Consider the following 21,299-nt stretch of genomic DNA (forward strand, 5'->3'; position numbering starts at 1 on the left):
GAATCCCCTGCTCAAAGCAGGACCAATCCCCACTTAAATCATCCCAGCCGGGGCTTTGTCAAGCCTGACCTTAAAAACTTCTAAGGAAGGAGATTCTACCACCTCCCTAGGTAACGCACTCCAGTGTTTCACCACCCTCCTAGTGAAAAAGTTTTTCCTAATATCCAACCTAAACCTCCCCCACTGCAACTTGAGACCATTACTCCTTGTCCTGTCCTCTTCTACCACTGAGAATAGTCTAGAACCATCCTCTCTGGAACCACCTCTCAGGTAGTTGAAAGCAGCTATCAAATCCCCCCTCATTCTTCTCTTCTGCAGACTAAACAATCCCAGTTCCCTCAGCCTCTCCTCATAAGTCATGTGTTACAGACCCCTAATCATTTTTGTTGCCCTTCGCTGGACTCTCTCCAATTTATCCACATCCTTCTTGTAGTGTGGGTCCCAAAACTGGACACAGTACTCAGATGAGGCCTCACCAATGTCGAATAGAGGGGAACGATCACGTCCCTCGATCTGCTGGCAATGCCCCTACTTATACATCCCAAAATGCCATTGGCCTTCTTGGCAACAAGGGCACACTGCTGACTCATATCCAGCTTCTCGTCCACTGTCACCCCTAGGTCCTTTTCCGCAGAACTGCTGCCTAGCCATTCGGCCCCTAGTCTGTAGCTGTGCATTGGGTTCTTCCGTCCTAAGTGCAGGACCCTGCACTTATCCTTATTGAACCTCATCAGATTTCTTTTGGCCCAATCCTCCAATTTGTCTAGGTCCCTCTGTATCCTATCCCTGCCCTCCAGCTTATCTACCACTCCTCCCAGTTTAGTATCATCCGCAAATTTGCTGAGGGTGCAATCCACACCATCCTCCAGATCATTTATAAAGATATTGAACAAAACCGACCCCTGGGGCACTCCACTTGACACCGGCTGCCAACTAGATACGGAGCCATTGATCAATACCTGTTGAGCCCGACAATGTAGCCAACTTTCTACCCACCTTATAGTGCATTCATCCAGCCCATACTTCTTTAACTTGCTGACAAGAATACTGTGGGAGACCGTGTCAAAAGCTTTGCTAAAGTCAAGAAACAATACATCCACTGCTTTCCCTTCATCCACAGAACCAGTAATCTCATCATAGAAGGCGATTAGATTAGTCAGGCATGACCTTCCCTTGGTGAATCCGTGCTGACTGTTCCTGATCACTTTCCTCTCATGTAAGTGCTTCAGGATTGATTCTTTGAGGACCTGCTCCATGATTTTTCCGGGGACTGAGGTGAGGCTGACTGGCCTGTAGTTCCCAGGATCCTCCTCCTTCCCTTTTTTAAAGATTGGCACTACATTAGCCTTTTTCCAGTCATCTGGGACTTCCCCCGTTCGCCACGAGTTTTCAAAGATAACGGCCAATGGCTCTGCAATCACAGCCGCCAATTCCTTGAGCACTCTCGGATGCAACTCGTCCGACCCCGTGGACTTGTGCACGTCCAGTTTTTCTAAATAGTCCCTAACCACCTCTTTCTCCACAGAGGGCTGGCCATCTACTCCCCATGTTGTGATGCCCAGTGCAGCAGTCTGGGAGCTGACCTTGTTAGTGAAGACAGAGGCAAAAAAAGCATTGAGCATATAACATGCGTTATAGTGGTAGATTCAGGGAACTCAACCTGTTTAGCTTAACAAAGAAGATTAAGGGGCAGCTTGATTAGGGCTTGTGTAAACTTAAAACACTGCACTGGCGCAGCTGTAGTGCTTTAACGAAGATGCTCTACTCCGAAGGAAGAGAATTCTCCCATCGGTGTAGTTAATCCACCTCCCCAAGAGGTGGTAGCTATGTCAGTGGGAGATGCACTCCAGCCAACATAGCACTGTCTACTCTAGCGGGTAGGTCAGTATAACTACATTGCTTGAGGTATGGTTTTTCCACACGCCTGAGGGATGTAGTTATACTGACACAAGTTGGTAGTGTACACCAAGCCTTAGTCTATAAGTACCTACATGGAGAGCTGATACTTGATAATAGGTTATTCAGTCTAGCAGAAAAAGGTATAACGTGATCCGGTGGCTGGCAGCTGAAGAAATTCTGATTGGGAATAAGGCATACATTTTTAATAGCAAGGGTAATTAACCATTGAAACAGTTTACCAAGGGTTATGGTAGATTCCCCATTGCTAGCAATCTTTAAATCAAGATTGATGATCTAAAAGATATGCTAATTTGGGGAAGTTCTGTGGCCTGTGTTACACAGTAGGTCAGACTAGATCACAGTGGTCCCTTATGGCTTTGGAATCTATGAATGTTTTTAGATTTTTCTAAGAGGTGATTTGCTATTGATGCCTTTGACTTACATGAGAAATTCTGTGAGAAGGAGGAGAGTAGGGAAAAATTGATCTCTGGATTGAGAATTAGGGAATGCTGTACTGTCACTAACTTCTTTTAAAGTTTTTAAATCATATGACAAAATATAAACCTGAAAGTTGTTAAATACTAATAAATCCATACTATGGATTAACAAGATGCAAAAAAGATTAGTATTTAATATTTCAGTGTTTCCCTTGGATGGGATCATCTGCTTTAATGACTTTGTCATATACCTAATGCCAAGATGTTACTGTTCAGTATCTTTTTAGTCTTCAGTAGAGCCTTGCAACCTGACCTGAACCTGACAGAATCAGAATACAGTTGTGGGGTTCGGGTCAGGTCTGTCACCTGTTGGCTGTGTCACCACCTACCCATGCAGTCAGTGTGGCAGTGGCTGCAGACCCCTCTCCTGCTGGCCACTACGATCTCTCTGTGGAGTAATACTGTAGCACTTCTCACGCCACATCATGCACAGTACAGTGAGGCCATGGTAGCCAGCAGGAGCAGGGCATGCAGCAGCTGTCATGTCAACTCCGTGGGGAAGGGGAGCGGGAAACCCCTACCAGGCCAAACCCTAAGGACGAGGAGACCATGCTGACAGGAGTTTGGGGGGAAAGGATCATGTTTGGGTCAGTTCTATAAATGCCTCAACACACTCAGGTGGGATTTGCATTGGGTTGTGCTTGCTTCAGGTTCGTTTCAGGGTTTAAAATTAGGCCTGAGCTGACCTCTGGTCTGCATTGTGCTCTCCAAATACTTCACACAGCCCTGCTGACTGCAGTAGGACAATTGGTTACTGGATCAGGGTTGTCAGTTTCCCTGGGGAAAAACTAATTTAGGACAGGGCCCTGGTAAATACTGGTTTAAACCAGGAATCTGCGAAAAATAATTGTTAGTATCCAGAAGTTCAGCAAGCGTAGAACAAATAATTTCAAACTTTAGATACATCCCTTCAGAACTGAGGAGTAGGTTCGGAGTTAGTTTTCTGCTGTATTATGCTGCATGGCCGATAGGACCTGGACTGGTAGTCTGCAACTGTGCATGCTTCTGATTGCTTAGTGCTTCAGGCCTACAACTCTGCATTTTTGTTTTCATATAATCAAATGTGTTTGACTTTTGTGTATATAATATTGAAAACTGAAATGAGTCATGACATGTATAAATTCCCTGAGAAAGTACTGAAGCAAAATGTATGCAGATATTCTGACCAGTTATTATAAATACATATATTAGTATTATACCCACTCAGTTTTACTTTATTTGTACATCTGTAAATTAATCCACGTATACTGTCTCGTGTAACCACGATTTGAATATGTAACTAAAACTAAGTGTAATGTGGTATGCACTAATGAAACTGTTTTTAAAATAGTCCAAGTGTAAGGCATTTTCTAACTGGCTTTTTGCTGGGGTGGTTAAAAACCATTATTTTATTTGATTAAAAATAACCTCTGGTAAAAAATTCTGTTAGGTTTAGCTTTCCTCATTGCAGAACAGTCGGCTTGTGCGCTGTTCAGGAATACTGTACTATTGTTTTCTTATACAAATGTGTTCTTCTCAATGTAAAACAAGTTTAAAATGTGTATCTTTCTGGGGAGTAGACACTGAAGGTGCCTTCCTCTCCTGGTCCTCCCATTTGCTGCCAATTTTATATTTTAGTTCTGAGTCCTGGCTCTGGTTACGGTGAAAGTAAGAAAACGATAAAATAGGGTCAGCGAAGCAGGTGAAATGGGACAAACTACCAAACGAACAAAAGTGGAAAATAAACGCTGCCTTGGAGGCAGGGTTACTTTCTGTCTAGGTACTTAAGGTCCCGTCACAACAGAATCTGAACAAAGCACAGATAATTATGAAGGTATGATTAGGGTGATGCGCTTGAGAACTAAGGTAGATTTTTATGATACAGTTTCTCCCAAAATTATTTTCACTACTGCTCAAAAGAATTGTGACCCTCATACAAAAATGGGACCTAAAAACTTATTTTCTTTGTTTGCTGTTGGTGTTTTTCCATTATTATGAATTGGATTAATTGGGTGCTTCTCTTTATAGAAATCACCATATTACTGTTTAACAGTTTGATTACGCACTACATCAAAGATTTTAGATCTAGCAAACTCATTAGGCTTCATCTAGTTGGTTACGAAGGGTCTTGAATGGTACAATAGAAAACAGTGAGCACTAGGGGATTAGAGAAGTCTAAGCACTTTCATAAGATCTCTCTGAAGAGCTTTGAGGTCTCTTCACTCCCAAGTGCAGCTGCTGACAACATGACTTTGATTTTCAGGACTTGTACTGTGTTCGTAGTGACCTGGGGAACCTGCTCAAAGCCCTGGGTCGCTTGGAAGAAGCCAAGGTAGGTGTTCAGTAGAATACATTTAAACGTCAATGTTTTGAAAACTTGAACTTTTCACCAAGTCTTCAAATCTGCGTTGATCTGCAAACAATCTGAGAAACTGCTGAAAACTGAAGGCACTGAATTGCCCCAGCGTAGTTGCAGGGCAAGATGTGGCACGTCTATGTTAAATGTTGGTTTAAAACAAGAAACGGAACATTACTGAGTCTTTCTGCTGAACTAGACTATCTGATATCATTCTGAAGTCTTGGGCAGGGCCTTCACCATGATCTTATCTGGAAATAAATAACATTCCTTCAAATCTGAGGCTTGCCTGCTGGTGCCAAGCAGAGAGCCTGTGATTTAGCTCGAGATTCCTGTACAATGCAGGTGCTATTGAAAATGCTGCTCTTCTAAAGTCCTTTGCAGCTTGTAAGTGGAGAAGAACCTTATCCAAATGTTACTCTGTAATATTGGCTTTTAGAGATTTTATTCTTTAACCTTTCCCCTCACCTTTATAGTGGAAGAAAGGCTAATAAACTATCATAGATGCAGTACATCATCCCCTAAACTTGTGCTTCCATGTCTTTCCCCAAAATAAAGCATCAGAAGGACAAAGCTGGTTTGTTTGGGAAATGAACTGATTGAAAGAAAACTTGCTAAAGTGGAAAGGTGGCTTCTAGCAGTCTGTGTTTCCCAAACTGAGAATTTGAATACCAAGATGGGTTTTAAAGCTCTTGACATATTTAAAACTTTGATTGCAAAACAAAATGGTCTTGTTACAAGCCACCTTACGCGTCCGCGCTGCAGGGGTGAGGAGTGTGGAGAAACCAGAGTGACTTTGGACTCCACGTCTGTCACTCCAAGCCCCACGCGCATGCTAACAAGTGGAGTGTATGAACAGTGTAGCTGTCTGTTTGGCTGCAGCACCATCTGGGGAGGGATATTGCTTTTAGCACCATCTATTATGGGGTAGAGGAAGTGCCACTTTAAAGTGCATTGTTCATATTTTTTTCTGACAACTCGGATACATACTTGTCTATACCAGCATAATTCACAGTTGGTCAGATCTGAGCTGAACAGATTCTGAAATAGTAGTTCACCAATTATAAATGTCTTTGAGACACTTGGTTCTCAGCCCACCAAGTGGACAGCTAACATGCATTGCACTTCACTGCAGCTTTAGTGTGACTGGTATAGGCCAAGACACTGCGCCTGCCTTAGGTTGCTGACCTCTTTGTTTCAGAGCTCTGGAGACACCTAGTCTGAAAGTTGTTCTGTTTTTTCTGAGAACTCACTGAGCAAGAAAAATATCTTGAGTAAATTGCAATGTATTTCTTTGGTTATCAGTGCATTTGAAAGATCAAGCCAGCAAATTCCTTACAGTTTGAACCAAAACTTAATTTCTTGGTAGACATTTCAGAGCCTTTCTTCCCAAAAAAAAAAAAGTCCCTGCTGTATGCAATAGCCCTGATTAACCCTCTCCCTTCTGCATGACTCCTATGTTACAGATTGTTCTCATTCCCATGTTAGACATATCCAGAGAATTTCAATTGCTTTGTTGAACTTTTACTAATGATCTTGTTTTATTTTCTCTCTTGTTTTTGGTTTTTCACCACTGATATTGTATTTAGAAGGTTTCAGGTGGGTGAAACCTCCTATTCCATGCGTAAGGTGCCTCGCTGAAGGGAGCTCGAGGCCTGGATCTAGGGCAGACACACACCTCCTCCTCCTCTTCCAGCAAGGAACGCACCGAAAAGTCACATGATGAGAAATATGGTAACGGGTTTGTAACTGCCACAGCAAAACCATTTGCCTCCATGCCTGAATCTTCTGTCTTGTGGCTTCAGAAACAGCTTAAAATATTTTATTTACAAGCAAGTAATGTAAGAGAATGTTTTATACTACTAGCCACAATTCTTTCAAAGAAATAAAGTAAAAGTAAATTAAGATATTTTTAAAAAAAAAAAGAAATAATAATTGGAAATAGTTTATAGTAAAATCTTCTAACTCTTCTGGTTGTTCATTTTTTCCTTTTTTTCTTCTTTGTTTGGATTGCAGCGTTCTGCTCTTCTGATGATGCGCTGTGATCCTGCAGTAGCGCAAAGGCTGCGCAGCGGTAACGCGCATTGCGTGCGAGTAAGCCCTTGTGAACGGTTGTCTAGATGATTAATCTCTGATTGGGCGGCTGTCTGAGCTCCATGCCATACTCTTTTTAGATAAAATCGGGTCACTGTTCATTTAGTCCAGATGTCAAATTTAACATGGAAGTTTCTACATGGGCCTGTCTGGTAGATTAATGATTCTGGTTGGCCGTTCACTCTATCTTGGGGCATTCTACGTAGCACAGCAATTTGCAGCGATAGCGTGGCGGCGTGCTGTTAGGATGCGCCAGCGACTTCTTGCGCTTGCATTACAGGGACCTAAACCTTCATGCAATTCTGTTATTTGAGGTTTTGAAGCTGCAGTGACTCAGTCAAAATATATTAAAGAGGGAGGAGTTGTGAGTAGAAATAGCAGAATAAAATACAACTTGCATGTAACTTCTGACTCGGGAAAGAACAGGTAAGCCTTCAAAAATGTTAATGCCATTTTCAGTAGTTTTCTTCTAGGTTTTTTTTTAAAAAACGTTTTATATCCATATCTTCAGAGTACTTTTAAAGTCATATACATTTTTCCTGACTTAAGACCTTTGTATCCAAGGGAAACCAGTTGCTTTATGGAGTAAATTCTTGACTCCTAGATTTGACGGACAAGTCAGAACTAGAAATGATTTGGAAGCAAAATCCTCAGTTCTGTACTAACAGGTGAATTGGTTTCTGAAGGCATATTACCTAAAGATCAGCATAACTGAAAAATGGTGGGCTTGCACTTAGGTTTTGGTTTGCGCTGGCGCAGGATCAGCCAGCTGTTTACAGTGCATTAGTTTTGGCGCAAGCTAGCCTATACTGCAGGATCACTTTTGGCTGGTTAGAGAAGGAATACTGACGATTGTTTTTTTTTCTCGTTTTTCTTTTTACAAATATTCCCCTTCCTCTCTATCTTTCTTCTTAACTGTTTCAAGGCCTGTTACTTGAAAGCAATTGAGACTCAGCCAAACTTTGCAGTAGCATGGAGTAATCTTGGGTGTGTTTTCAATGCTCAAGGAGAAATTTGGCTTGCCATTCATCACTTTGAAAAGGTAACTGTTTACGCCTGTCATGTTCTTCAGTTAATTCTAGTGAGCGAAGAATTGGGTACATAGACGTAAGTACTTTTCTAGCTGGTAGAAGTATTCAGGTCTGCATATACTACTACCCAATGTGGTATATTGTTAATTATTGGTATAACTTAACTCATGAAATACTTATTCACGTGTTATGCTGCCAAGTTGACACTGGAGTGATGTTTTAGAATTGCTGTAATAAGGAATTATCAAAGGTGGAAAAATTCTGCTCTGACAGAGCATGTGGTAAATGACTTTAATAGCCTTTTTCCATCTCTAACTCCTGTGAGAACTGCTTTATTACAAGCATTTCTAAAACATCATCCTGGTAGTATCTGAGCACTCTTAAATAAAGTTGGCTAGTACAATTTCCTGTTAAAGTAGTTTTCTTCAGTTTGCTGTTTCCAAGTATTTCCATTGAACAGCTTAGGAAAGTTACTTCAAACAGATGTACTAATTGCATTTTCCCACGATGTTAAATATTGTTTCCTGCCCGTGTTTCTACCTCTAGATTCTTATGTATAATTCCTGCTCTTGCTAGTGTGCAACACCTCCCAGTTAGTATAATCTGATAATGTGCTGTTTCTCTTCAGATTCCTTAATGGTCTAAATCCAGTCCTAATATATCCTACACAACAATTTTTTCTTGGCCTCTATGACATAAACCAGGATCACAAACAGCAATTATGATCATTCAGCCATTTTTACTCCATGTGGTAGTTTTCATATGAGTGACCTTTAAGTTTTTAGTCTATCAAATGCTTATCTAAAATCTAATGTTACATCTACATTCTGTATTTTGAATCTTTAACTTATTAGCATACTTTCAGTTCCTAGTAAAATAATGTACCAGATATGAACTTGCTAGAATAGCCTTCTAAAGACCAATACAATATTTGCTCTCTTTTACTCTTGTACTGACTCTCTATAGCATCTAAAAAAAATTGTAGTTGGCTCAGTATTTTGCCACAGGTGAGGGACATGGGTTGCATTTCTTAGCCGTGTAAGTACAGGAGGGTTGTTTCCTAAAACAGGTAGAGAAATCATAGCGTTGCATTGGTGGGGGTAAAGTAGAGTAAACCCAACTTCAGACAAATCTTTGGGGCACAACTGTGGGGTTGAGGAAAATAGTCCCTTATAAAAAGGGATTCACACCAAAATGTGCATGAGTGATTCACTCAAACACTTTTCTAGGATTTCCATTAAGTCTTACTAGTTGTAAAGCTGTAAATGCTGTTGTCTGTTGCTCCCTCATGCAGAATAGCTGTGCTTCAGCATCATTGTGTGATGAAGTGACCCCCCCCCCATATGATCTTGCAAATACCAAGAATACTGCATGATGAAAGATGTTAGTTTTTTATTTTATAACCTAAAACAACCACAGTTGGCATCTGTTGGAATCCATTTTGACAGGCGAGGGATTGCATGAACATGGAGACAACTAGGTCAGGGTTGATATATTGGTAGGCCAGTTTAGGGGAGCTTGTACTGTGGTGTGTTCTGTGGATAAAAATTGGACTTCAGTCCTCACTGTTGTCAATCCAGCATCTTTCACAAGTGGTAAATTCACTCCAGAAAGCATGCAGAAATATGTTGTGTATATTAGCATTTTATGCTTACCTTTAATCTTTCTTACTCATTAGTTTTATAGAATCCTTTAAATAACTGCTTACAAATTGGGTTATATACATTAAAAAACTATTAACTTTGGGTTTCTTAGTGTACTGTTCAAAGCTTGTAAGTTACCTTTTTTAATATCTTCAGGCTGTGACACTTGACCCAAACTTCTTGGATGCTTACATCAATTTGGGGAATGTTCTAAAGGAGGCAAGGATATTTGACAGGTAAGCATATAACATCCCTTCAGCAGCCAATCAGATGCTTAACCAAACATGTATTAGGACTCCTAATTTAGAGAGCTTTTCTTACTTCAAGCATTGCCTGTAAAGACTGCAATTCAAGGAGAAACATATGCTCTTTATATGCAAGCTTTGAGCTTCCTGGAGAGCAGAAATTTAGCCTTGTCTGTCACTACTCCTGTTGGTATCCTTGTGAGATCTAAGGCTTTCACCTCATTTTTATTAATACAGTGTAGTTAGGCTATTTGCCAAAACTTTAGTTCTGCTTTGCCTCTTTTTTTTTTCTTTTCCCCATTGAGACTTTCCTGCTCCATTCTAGATGACTTGTGTTCATAGAAGTGTAGGGCTGGAAGGGACCTCAATAGGTCATAAAGTCCAGGCCCCTGTGCTGAGGCAGAACCAAGTAAATCTAGAGTCTAGACCAGGGGTCTCAAACTCAATTTACCTTAGTGCCAGTCCTCAAATTCGCTCAGTGGGGCAATAATGTCACTCATGATGCCCAGAACCCGCCCCCCCCAAAACTCCGTCCCACACCTGCCTAAAGCTTTGGGAGGGAGTTTGGGTGGGGGAGGAGGTCTAGGGTAGGGGATTGGGGTGCAGAAGGGGTGAGAGGTTGAGCTCTGGGAAGGGGTGTGAGGGAGAGGGTCTGGGGTGCAGGCTCTGGGATGGGGTTTGGGTGCTGGGTGCAAGAGGAGGGGGTGGGGTTGGAGGCTCTGGGAGGGAGTTTGGGGGCAGGAGGGATTGTGTGGGGATGGGGTGGGGGTGAAGGTGCAGGCTCTGGGAGGGGGTTGGGGTGTGGTGCTTACCTGGGGCTCCAAGGCGGGGCAGGCTGGGGGGGCCTCTGTGTGCTGCTGCCCCCAGGCACCACCCCTGCAGCTTCCCATTGGCTGCAGGGGCGCTCGGGGCAGGGGCAGCATGCAGAGGCACAGCCCTGCCCCAGCACCGCAGGGAGAGGCTGGCAGCCATGTGGAGCAAGCGTGCAGGAAGCTGCTCAGCTCCTCTGCACTGCCAGTGGTGAGCGGGGCCCCAGGCCGTTTTAAATCACCCGGGGGACAGGCAGGGTGGGAATGCACTGGGGCGGCAGGCAGGGCCAAGAGAGAGACCCAGCCCCAAAATTGCTGGAGCCCCACAGGCCACATAGGAGAGGTTCTTGGGCCGCAGCTGGCCCGCTGGCCGGGACTTTGAGACCCCTGGTCTAGACCATCCCTGACAGGTATTTGTCCAATATTCAGTGATGGGTATTCCACAACCTCCCTTGGAAGCCTATTCGAGAAATTAACTACCCAGATAGTTAAACCTTTTCCTAATATCTAACCTAAATCTCCCTTGCTGAAAATTATGCCCGTTACTATTTATCCTGCCTTCAGTAGATATGGAGGACAACCATTGTCCTCTAACAGTGCTTAACAATATCAGGTCCCCACTCAGTCTCCTTTTCTCAAAACTAAACACGCCCGGATTTTACTTCAACCTTTCCTCATAGTCATAGGTCATGTTTTCTAAACTTTTATCATTTCCTGTTGCTCTCTTATGAACTCTCTCCATTTTGTCCACATCGTTCCTAAAGTGTGGTGCCCAGAATTGGCACACTACTCCAGCTGAGGCCTCACCAGCGCCAAATAGGGTGGGAGAGTTACTTCCTGTGTCTTACATACAATACTCATGTTAATATGCCCCTGAATGGTAGCCTTTTTCATAACTGCATCACATGGTAGATTCATTCAACTTTTAGTGCACTATAACCCCCAGATTCTTTTCATTGGTACTGCCACCTAGCCAGTTATTCTTCACTTTGTAGTTGTGCATTTGATATTTTCCTTGCTAAGTGTAGTCCTTTGCACCTTGCTGAATTTCCCCTTGTTGATTTCAGACCAGTTCTCTAATTTGTCAGTCGATTTGAATCTAATCCTGCCCTCCAAAGTGCTTGCAACCCCTTCAGGCTTGGTGTCATCTGCACATTTTATAAGCATACTCTCCACTCATTAACCAAGTAATTATTAATGAAAAATATTGCATAAGACAGGACTGACCCCTATAGAACCCCACTATATACACCCTCCCAGTTTGACAGCAAGCCACTGATGATTACTCCTTGCGTAGTCTTTTTCAACCAGTTGTGAACCCACGTTATAGTAACTTCATCTAGATATCAGGGTTGCAAAACTGTATGGAGGGCCAGGTAGGGAAGGCTGTGCCTCTGCAAACAGGCTGGCCTCCGCCCCCTCCCACTTCCCGCTCCCTGACTGCCCCTCCCCCTCAGAACCCCCCGACCCATCCAACTCCCCTTGCTCCTTGTTTCCTGACCGCCCCCCTCCCGGGACCCCCCGCCCCTAACTGCACCCCCACCCCCTATCCAACCTCCCCTGACTTCCCTGACCCCTATCCAGCCCCCCTCCCCCTGAGACTCCTATGCCTCCCCCCCGGGACTCCTATGCCTATCAAACTGCCCCCCTTCTCCCCATCCCCTGACTGCCCCTTATCCAACCCTCACCGCCCCCTTACCATTCCGCTCAGAGCGGCAGGACTGGCTTATTGGAAAGCCTGGGAGCTGCGCAGGTGCAAGCCACGCTGCCCGGGTGGCTACAGGGGAGGGGGAACATCAGGGGAGGGGCTGGGGGCTAGCCTCCCCAGCCAGGAGCTCAAGGGCCGGGCAGGATGCTCCCATGGGCCGTAGTTTGCCCACCACTGATCTAGACCGTATTTCCATAGTTTGCTTATGAGAATGTCAAGTGGGACTGTGTCAAAAGCCTTATGGAAATCAAGGTATATCACATCTACTCCATTTTCTCTGTCCTCCAGGCCAGTAACCCTGTCAAAGAAGAAGGAAATTCAGTTGGTTTGGCATGATGCAGTCTTGATAAACCCATGCTGTCGATTCCTTGTAACCCTGTTATCCTCTAGATGTTTACAAATTGTTTAATAACTGGTTCCAGTACCTTACTAGGTATTGAAGTTAGATTAACTGATCTATATTTCTCCAGGTCCTCTTTATGCACCTTTTTAAAGATACGTACTGTTTTGCCTATTTCCAGTTCTCTGGGACATCATGTGTCCTCCATGAGTTCGCAAAGATAATTGGTGTTAGTTCTGAGACTGCTTCAGCTAGCTCCTTAAGTAGTCAAGGATGAATTTCCTCAGGCCCCGCAGACTTGTATTTAACTTATCTAAATATTCTTTAACCTGTTCTTTCCCTATTTTGGCTTGCATTCCTTCCCCCTTGTTAATATTGTGTTGAGTATCTGGTCACCATTTCACTTTTTAGTGAAGACAGAAGCAAAAGAGGCATTAAATACCTCAGCCATCTTGATATCATCCATTATTAGCTCTCCTTTCCCACTAAGTAGAGGACCTACAGTTTCCCTTTGTCTCTCTTGCTCTGAATATATTTAAAGTGCCTCTTTTTATTACCTTTTGTCCCTTGTTAGGTGTAACTCATTTTGTGCCTTAGCCTTTCTGGTTTTGTCCTTTCATGCTTGTGCTATTTTTTTGTATGCCTTAACAGTTTGTCCATGTTTCCAGTTTTTGTAGGATTCCTTTTTCATTTCTGATGGAGCCATATTCACCTCTTACTGTTCTTCCTGTCTTTCCTTTTCATCAGGATAGCTTGCAGTTGTGCTTTTAATACTATCTCCTTGAGCAACTGCCAACTCTCCTGAATGCCTTTATCCCTTAGATTTTTCTTCCCACAGGACCTTACCTACCAATGCTGAGTTTGTCTGATGTCCATTGACCTTATTCTGCTGCTCTCTCGTTCCTTTCCTTAGAATTGTGAAATTGTCATTTTGTGATCACTTTTACCCAAATTGCCTTCCACCTTCAGATTCACTCCCAGTTCATCAGAAGCAAGTCTTAATGTCTGAGGCAGAGTCCATTGTCTTGGTCTGTGTGTGGTGGCACAATGTTTGGTAAATGAGCAATTTCTCAGTCAGAACGTACAACCCTAATCATCAGATTTAGTCTTGTGCTGGGCCTTTTACTGGACATGCGGACCCTGAGAGTGTCTGTAGCATTGAAGTTAATCCAGTTTCATCCAGGCACTGCGGCAGTGAATTATTCAGCATACTCTTTTGCTGTGGACCAGTGGGAGTTTCAGTACCAAGTTAGAACATGTTCCACAATATCTAACACAGCCATGTCATGTTTCAGAAATGTCACCATTGTGGAGATATTCAGGTCTGCTACCTGCAATCCATCCATATTTCCATGCAACATTACTCTGGATTTAGCCCTGATGAAGTTCTCAGTTTGGGACAGCAGAATTTCCTCACTGTTTTAAAAAATCCTCAGACTCCATGGCAACTATTTGCCATGTTTAAAGAATAGTTAATTAGCATAGTATATGTTTCTTCAAGGTTGCCTTCAGGAATCTGTTCTCTGCCATCCTCCTTACAGTAAATTAGTGATTACACTGAAAGACCTGACTGGTGAGGGAGTGGTTTCTGCCCCTTTTCCTCAGATTGGATGCATGAACATGTAATCAGAGTACAAATGCTTTCTGGAAACTTCGAAGTTCAGTTGCTGAGGATAAACGTTTTTCCTGCTGTATGGATCCATAGACGTGGTCATCTTGAAGAGTCAGAGTTAAAATGGTAGATAATCTTTGAGGACACAAATTACTAGGTTAATCAAGACCAGAGAACACCAAGCAATCTAATGTAGCTTAATGAATGGGCAAGATGATGGCAAATTAAATTCACTGTCAGTGAATTTCAATGCTATTTAGGAGGGATAATTTGATCTATTCATATTCAGACCTTATTGGGCTTTAAATTAAATGTAAAAACTTGAAAAAATAACTTGGCAATCTTTGGACACTCAATGTGCAATGGTTATCAAAAAAGAAAATGGTGTTAGGATAATTATGAAGATATGTTTTAGAGTTCAAATGTATTCTTGCCTCTGGAATACTGTGTTCTGTTCTGGACAGCCTATTTCAAAATGGTGTAATAAAACTTAGTGGCCGGGGGCTCAGAAGCTGGTGATAAGTGATTAAAAGGCTTAGAGAAATTTGTAAGTGAAGACTTAAAAGATTGGGACTGCGTAATTATGAGAGGAGATGTGAATTCAATAAAACCTTGCCAGCACACTTAAAACTGATAAAAGGAAATACTGTTATGTGCAAGGCACAGTTATTTCACTGTCGCAGGATACTGTTGAAGGCAAGAGTGTAGAATTTTAAATAGTTTCAGAATTGATGTGGATAGTGAGACCATCCAGAGGTACAAAAGTTAGGACTTAAAACTCTTGGTGGTTTTTTTAAAACGGATATAAGCCTTTGTGTTTCAAGGCATAAGGAAGGGGGGCTAGGAAGAAACTTTCTGTGAGGACTGTTTATTCCATAACTGCTGAATCCAGTACAGACCTCTGTCTCAGAATACTGGACAAGACAGACTGCTGGTGCGCATTTGTTTTAATTTCAGCGTGATAACACAGATGTGAGTTGATGCTTTATGCAGAACATTTTTGGTCTTCCTTGAATTTGCCCTTTCCATGCTTCAGACTCGGGAGACCTGGGTTCAGTTCTCTCCTCCATTCAGACACTCACTGTGTGACCTTGGGAAAAACCACCGTGCCTCAGTTTCCCATTTGTAAAAGGGGGAAAATAGCACTGCCCTACTTCTCAGAGGGTGTTGTGAGGATAAATACATTAAAGATTGTGACACTCTCATACTAGTGTGGTGAGGGGTCCATAAGTACCATAGATAGTTATTTGTTCACTTGTAACCAGAGATGTTTCTTTCTGAAAGGCCGAACTAGGAATTTGCAAGTTGACTATTACTGGGAAGGTGGTTCCTGGATTATGGTGGCGCCTTTAGGATGGCTCTGTCTTCCAGTTCTAACTACGCAGGTTGAAATTTGTGAGCTGTAAGATCAGGAAAGAGCGCACAGAATGGTAGCTTTGTTATGTATGATTGCCATGTCAAAAAAAAAAAAAATTGGCACCTCTCATTCAACAATGCCTGTACCTGATGGTTGGCCAGCCGCTTATAAAATATTTCCACTTTCAGATCACTTTGGATTTAGGAGGAAGGGAGTTCCTTAATCCTGTATAGCCATCAGCTTTTTCTTTTTCAGTTTTCAGCCTTCTTCATTTTGAATGCCTTGTTTGTTTGTTTTTTCTGGTTTATGGAAAAGGATAAATAGTCCACCATTTTATTTGATATGCTTTTTATATCAACTTAATTCCAGACCTTCAAATCCTTCTTGCTACTGCTCTTCTCTGCACACTCTTTCACTTCTGAGGTAGGACAACTAAAATGGAGCACTATATTCAGCTGAGAATCTTTTATCTATTTTTTTTATATTCTCTGGCATATGTATTGCAGTATTTGTGGCTGCTGCAACACATTGCATGGATGTCTTCATTGACCTGCCTAAAATCTCATTTTAGTTTTGTGCGATCATTGTTAATCTGAACACACAAATCTAAAATTTTAGTCCATAATTTTTTCCTGGGAAAAGAGCCAGGTTGTGGTGTTTTAGTGCTATGTACCATACTGTGTCTGAATTCATAAATAGGGTTATAATTTCTATTGACTGACTTGCAGCTTTTGAATTTCATAGATGGCCTGAAAGGCACATTATGTTCTATTCTGGCCACCTGCACAATGCGGATCCTAGAATTTGACCCAGTAATTCCTATATGAAGCTCCATAATATGTGGTTAAATTAGAACATGTTTCTTAGAAAGATATCTGATTTGTTGATTACCTTTTGGTGATCTGTTCCACTGTGTAAATGCATTATTAAATTAATGTATTTTTTAGGAATCAAGATTCTTAGCCACATTTATTTATATAGAGGCACGGGTGTGCATGATCTTCAGACAAATAAAAAAGGTAGATTCTTAATACATATTTACAATCTAAATTAGACATAACAGAGCAAGGAATGACACATGGGTTGGGGATGAGCAGGCAGAATAATGGAAAGATGAGATACAATAATAAGATTGAATGCTTTGCCATAATTTTACACTTTGTTGTGTTAAATTGATATATTTTGACAAAATACATTTGCTGTAAAGGTCAGAGTAGCATTTTTAAAGCAAGATCTCCTGTGCCGCATAGCTGCTAAAGTAAAAGTAATCACAAGCACAAAGAACACTTTATTTCATCCCACGTGGGGATTATTCACGTACAATGTAGATAAATGTAAGATAAAGCACATAATGCAAAGGGACTCTATTGGAAACAGACTGTAAAGTTGGCTGATGAGATGGCCTGAGCTTGGCTACATTATCTCAAAAACCTGCTGAGGTAGCATTGTTGCAAAAGTAAAACATACCCCTTAGGAGGACTAGTGTGCAAAAGAGAAGATACTCTTGGATCAGGGTACCTCTTAAGGCAAGAAATATAATATGCTAAATGTGCTAAAAGCTGCACACTGTAGACTAATCACGAGGACTCTGTCCTGAAAAACATAGTCTAATTTTAACTTGACCTATTTAACAAAAGGGAAGGTAACAAAACAGTAGGGGCTGGGTATATGAGAAGGAACAGGGATGAGAACCAGAAGAATACAAGGTTATTTACGGCAAGAGCATTATGGAAAAATAATCTATGTACGGATCTTCAGTATAAATGATACTCTTCCTAGTTTCATGGGCAAAGGGGGCTTGAGGAGGGATTTGGACAAAAAGGGTAGTGGCCTGGGAAGGCATTCCTTGTGTAGAAGGGCATCATCTTAGACCACTTCTAGCAGCTACATAGTTTGTCCATTAAACACCTTGTTCCTTTTCACATTAGCTCTGTAGAGTTGATACTTAGCTGGCCACAGAAATCTTGTTTTCATGAATTAAACATCTCTGTATGTATTACTTTCTTTTAGAGATCCTTACATTCACAACTGATTTTTCTTAATGTAGTAGAAATATATTTAAAGTTATATTTTTTTTCTTTACAGATGACTTACAAAGGTGGGGAAGGGGGAATTGATCCTTTTTTAGTTTGATACACAGGAGACCTGTGAGGGGAATTTGGTTTTTTGTGTGTCTACCTCAGAAATGTTAAGGATTTCAAGTCCTTTTTGTGGGGGTTGGAGATGTACGTGAATTTGTTGATGACTGCAATGTGGATTAGAAGCTCTCTTGGCTCTTAACTGATGGGAGCAGAGTGTCATTCTCCCAAGTCTGTTAATTAAATAGATGTCACAAAAAAGCAAGCAAAGCTTTTTAAACAGTCTGAATAAATCACTTGTCTCCTCAGATGGGTTTCACTTTTAGTTTCTGTAATGTCATAATCCTTCTTTTTCTCCAGTTGCCCTTATTCTTACAGGGTAGACAAGACTTTTCATGCCTTGACCTCAAAGCAGCAAAAGGCACAAACCCTATTTTCTCGTCTATGTAGGTTACCTTTATGACCAAGTTAAATGTAAAAATAACTTTCTGCTGTCATCTTACATAGGCCATGTGAACACTAACCACACATCTCTCATTACAGAGCTGTAGCAGCCTACTTACGAGCCTTGAGTCTGAGTCCTAATCATGCAGTTGTGCATGGCAACCTGGCCTGTGTGTATTATGAGCAAGGACTGATAGATCTGGCAATAGACACCTACAGACGTGCTATTGAGCTACAGCCACACTTCCCTGATGCCTATTGTAATCTGGCCAATGCTCTAAAGGAGAAAGGCAGTGTAAGGAGCATTTCTGTTTTCTTGCAGTCTACTATATTTAAGAGGTTCGGCTGATACTTATTTCAATGCCTTGAATGATAATGAACTTTAAGGTGGGATGTTGCCTTTAGTGTGTGTTTGATTTGCTTGTCAACTTGTAGGAGAAATAATAAGAGTAAAAAATTCTCCACCTCAAAGCTTATAAAGGTAGACACATTTACTTCTGAAGGAATTATGCACCAAAAAATTAAGCACACAGTATTTTAAAATTCTGCACATTTTTTGTCAATAAATAAATGTGGCTCCAGCATGGCAGTTGGGAGCACAGGCCACTGACTGCTTTGAGGTGGGAGATCACCCTGAAGGCCGTACCTCCCTCAGGACAGGGACTCGGCAGTGAGGCTGCACCCAACCCTGACACAGTGCAAGAGCTGGGCCTGCCCAAGAAACACCACAGGGTCCTGCCCATCTGTGCCAGGTGCACTTGCTGTGGGTGGGCAGGATCCAAGTGTGGAGGGGCTTACTGTGGGGCAGTCTGGGTGCGGGTGACTCAGTGGGAGATCTGGATGCACAGGGGCTCATTGCGGAGTTCTGGGTGCAGGGGCAGTGGGACTGCAGGGAATCCTGATGAAGGTGTTTGGGGCTCACGGGGGGAAGGGGGGGTCTGGGTGTGGGGAGATTGGGCTTGGCGGAGGGATCTGAGTGTGGGGAGCTTAGTAGGGAGGTCCAGGTGCAGCTGGTTGTGGCTCAGTGGGGTAAGTGGCGGGGGGGGGGGGGGACCTTGTCTGAGGGGTTCAGGTGTACGGTTGATGGGCCTCCTTAAGGGGGGAGCGCCAGCTGCTGCTGAGGGGATGCTGCATGCTGGGCTCCGGCTTCTCCCTGCAATTCCCCTATCCCCTTTTCTTCTCCTCCCCACCCCCCTTTCCTTCTCCCCTACCTCTCCCCCCGGCCCCCCTTCGCTCCACCGCTGGCACTCATGGTTGCAGCAAAAACAGGAAAGCTCCCAGCACACGGAAGGGGAGCACAACTGGCACTAGGACCCAAGAGGTGGTATTCAGCTGCAGAGTCATTGGAGCCAAGATGCAGCCTCCTTTAGCTGGGCAGCTCTGCAGTTGCAGAAATGGGGGTGGGTGGGCGGGCAGTGGCACATAACCATGTGTGCCTCCCAGGTCTCGCCTCTGTGGGGACAAACCCCTCCCCGGAAAAAAAAAAAAAGAAAGAAACTGCACCCATGCTCATTTTCTGCAGGGAAGCACAGGTATTCTGGGGAGGGGGGGGGCGGTGTTCTGCGGGCATGCAGTCTCGAAGAATCCCCCCAGGATGTAGTGTGACTTTCTCATTAAGCAGTGTTGTTACAGAAATATGTCAAACAGCAATTTCCTTGTTTATTTTGTTAAGTACTGCTTGAACACAATTCCATTTGTTTCTAAGGTTGCTGAAGCAGAAGAATGTTACAATACAGCTCTTCGTCTGTGCCCCACACATGCAGACTCACTTAATAACCTGGCAAACATCAAGCGAGAACAGGGAAACATTGAGGAGGCTGTTCGCCTATACAGAAAAGCTCTTGAGGTACATTTGGATATAAGGAGGAGGGTAGGATGTGGAAACATATGAGGGGTGGATTGTATTCGATAAAGAAGTAGATAGAGGAGGTGGTACTTCTGTTTAAGATTTGATTGATTTTGCCAAGGAGAATAACAACGGACAACTATCAGAGGGGTAGCCATGTTAGTCTGTATCCGCAAAAACAACGAGGAGTCCAGTGGCACCTTAAAAACTAACAGATTTATTTGGGCATAAGCAGAAACCCACTTCTAACTGTTCTGCAATGTGATGTCCTTGGAAGATCTGTGGGGCAAACTAACTCTCCTTTGTTTCCTATAGGTGTTCCCAGAGTTTGCTGCTGCCCATTCAAATTTAGCAAGTGTTCTGCAGCAGCAAGGAAAGCTGCAGGAGGCTCTGATGCATTACAAAGAGGCTATTAGGTAAGAATTTTGCTTTCTAAAATTCTGAGACTGGTGACAGGAATTCTACAATCATTTAGAAAATGGCTTATAACTATTATGCAAACCAATAATCGAATAGCAGTCTGGACGGGCATTCTTAGAGGACAGACAACTTGTACTGTGGATAATGAATGGTGTGTTCTTTAATTTTAGAATCAGCCCCACGTTTGCAGATGCTTATTCAAATATGGGGAATACTTTAAAGGAGATGCAGGATGTTCAGGGAGCTTTACAATGTTACACCCGTGCCATCCAGATAAACCCTGCTTTTGCTGATGCCCACAGTAACCTGGCCTCTATTCACAAGGTACAGCCATGTTCATGGCTTTATTTTTTTAATAACACGGTGATGCATTTGGCAAATTCATTCCTGAATCTGCTTTTGCTTGCTGATTTAGTCTTTGCTTTTTGCAGGATTCAGGGAACATACCAGAAGCCATTGCTTCTTATCGCACTGCTCTGAAACTGAAACCTGATTTCCCAGATGCTTATTGCAACTTAGCCCACTGCTTGCAGGTGAGAAGAGAGAGATCTGACCATAATTCTTTTGGAGATTATTCTAATGTAAATATCCAGGACTAACCACATATCAAGGATCCAGTGTATATATTTTAAAAGGAGCAGAAATAAGTCTTAGTCAAATTAGAAAATAAGACTATGGAGCTATTTTCTCTTACAGAACTGTGCTTGGGTCACAGGTGATTTGAAATACAAGTGAGCTGTAATGGTTATTAAAATACTTTTCAAGTACCTTTTTATCTCTTGGAATGGAAGAAATGTTAATCACAGTCCCATGTAAACAGAGCTTCTCAAAGCTCTGACCTGGGTCAAGTGCAGTTGTTTAAAGTATTCTAACCAGCCATTCAATTTTTCATAAGAATGGCCATGCTGGGTCAGACCAATGATCCATCTAGCCCAGTATCC

General features: G+C 42.6%; 1 protein-coding gene across 2 annotated transcripts in view; it reads left to right on the plus strand.

Moving 5' to 3' along the window:
* Positions 1-21,299, plus strand: part of OGT (O-linked N-acetylglucosamine (GlcNAc) transferase) — a 79,098-nt gene that overhangs the window by 9,005 nt on the left and 48,794 nt on the right. For both annotated transcript variants that reach the window (XM_048864931.2, XM_048864932.2), the window contains exons 4-11: positions 4,639-4,707; positions 7,751-7,867; positions 9,656-9,735; positions 18,192-18,387; positions 19,798-19,938; positions 20,254-20,354; positions 20,529-20,682; positions 20,790-20,891. In XM_048864931.2, coding sequence (XP_048720888.1) covers positions 4,639-4,707; positions 7,751-7,867; positions 9,656-9,735; positions 18,192-18,387; positions 19,798-19,938; positions 20,254-20,354; positions 20,529-20,682; positions 20,790-20,891 — 960 coding nt within the window. The remainder of the gene's footprint in view (positions 1-4,638; positions 4,708-7,750; positions 7,868-9,655; positions 9,736-18,191; positions 18,388-19,797; positions 19,939-20,253; positions 20,355-20,528; positions 20,683-20,789; positions 20,892-21,299) is intronic.

Source organism: Caretta caretta, chromosome 9 (genome assembly GCF_965140235.1).
Source record: "Caretta caretta isolate rCarCar2 chromosome 9, rCarCar1.hap1, whole genome shotgun sequence".
In the NCBI taxonomy this organism is placed as follows: Eukaryota; Metazoa; Chordata; order Testudines; family Cheloniidae; genus Caretta; species Caretta caretta.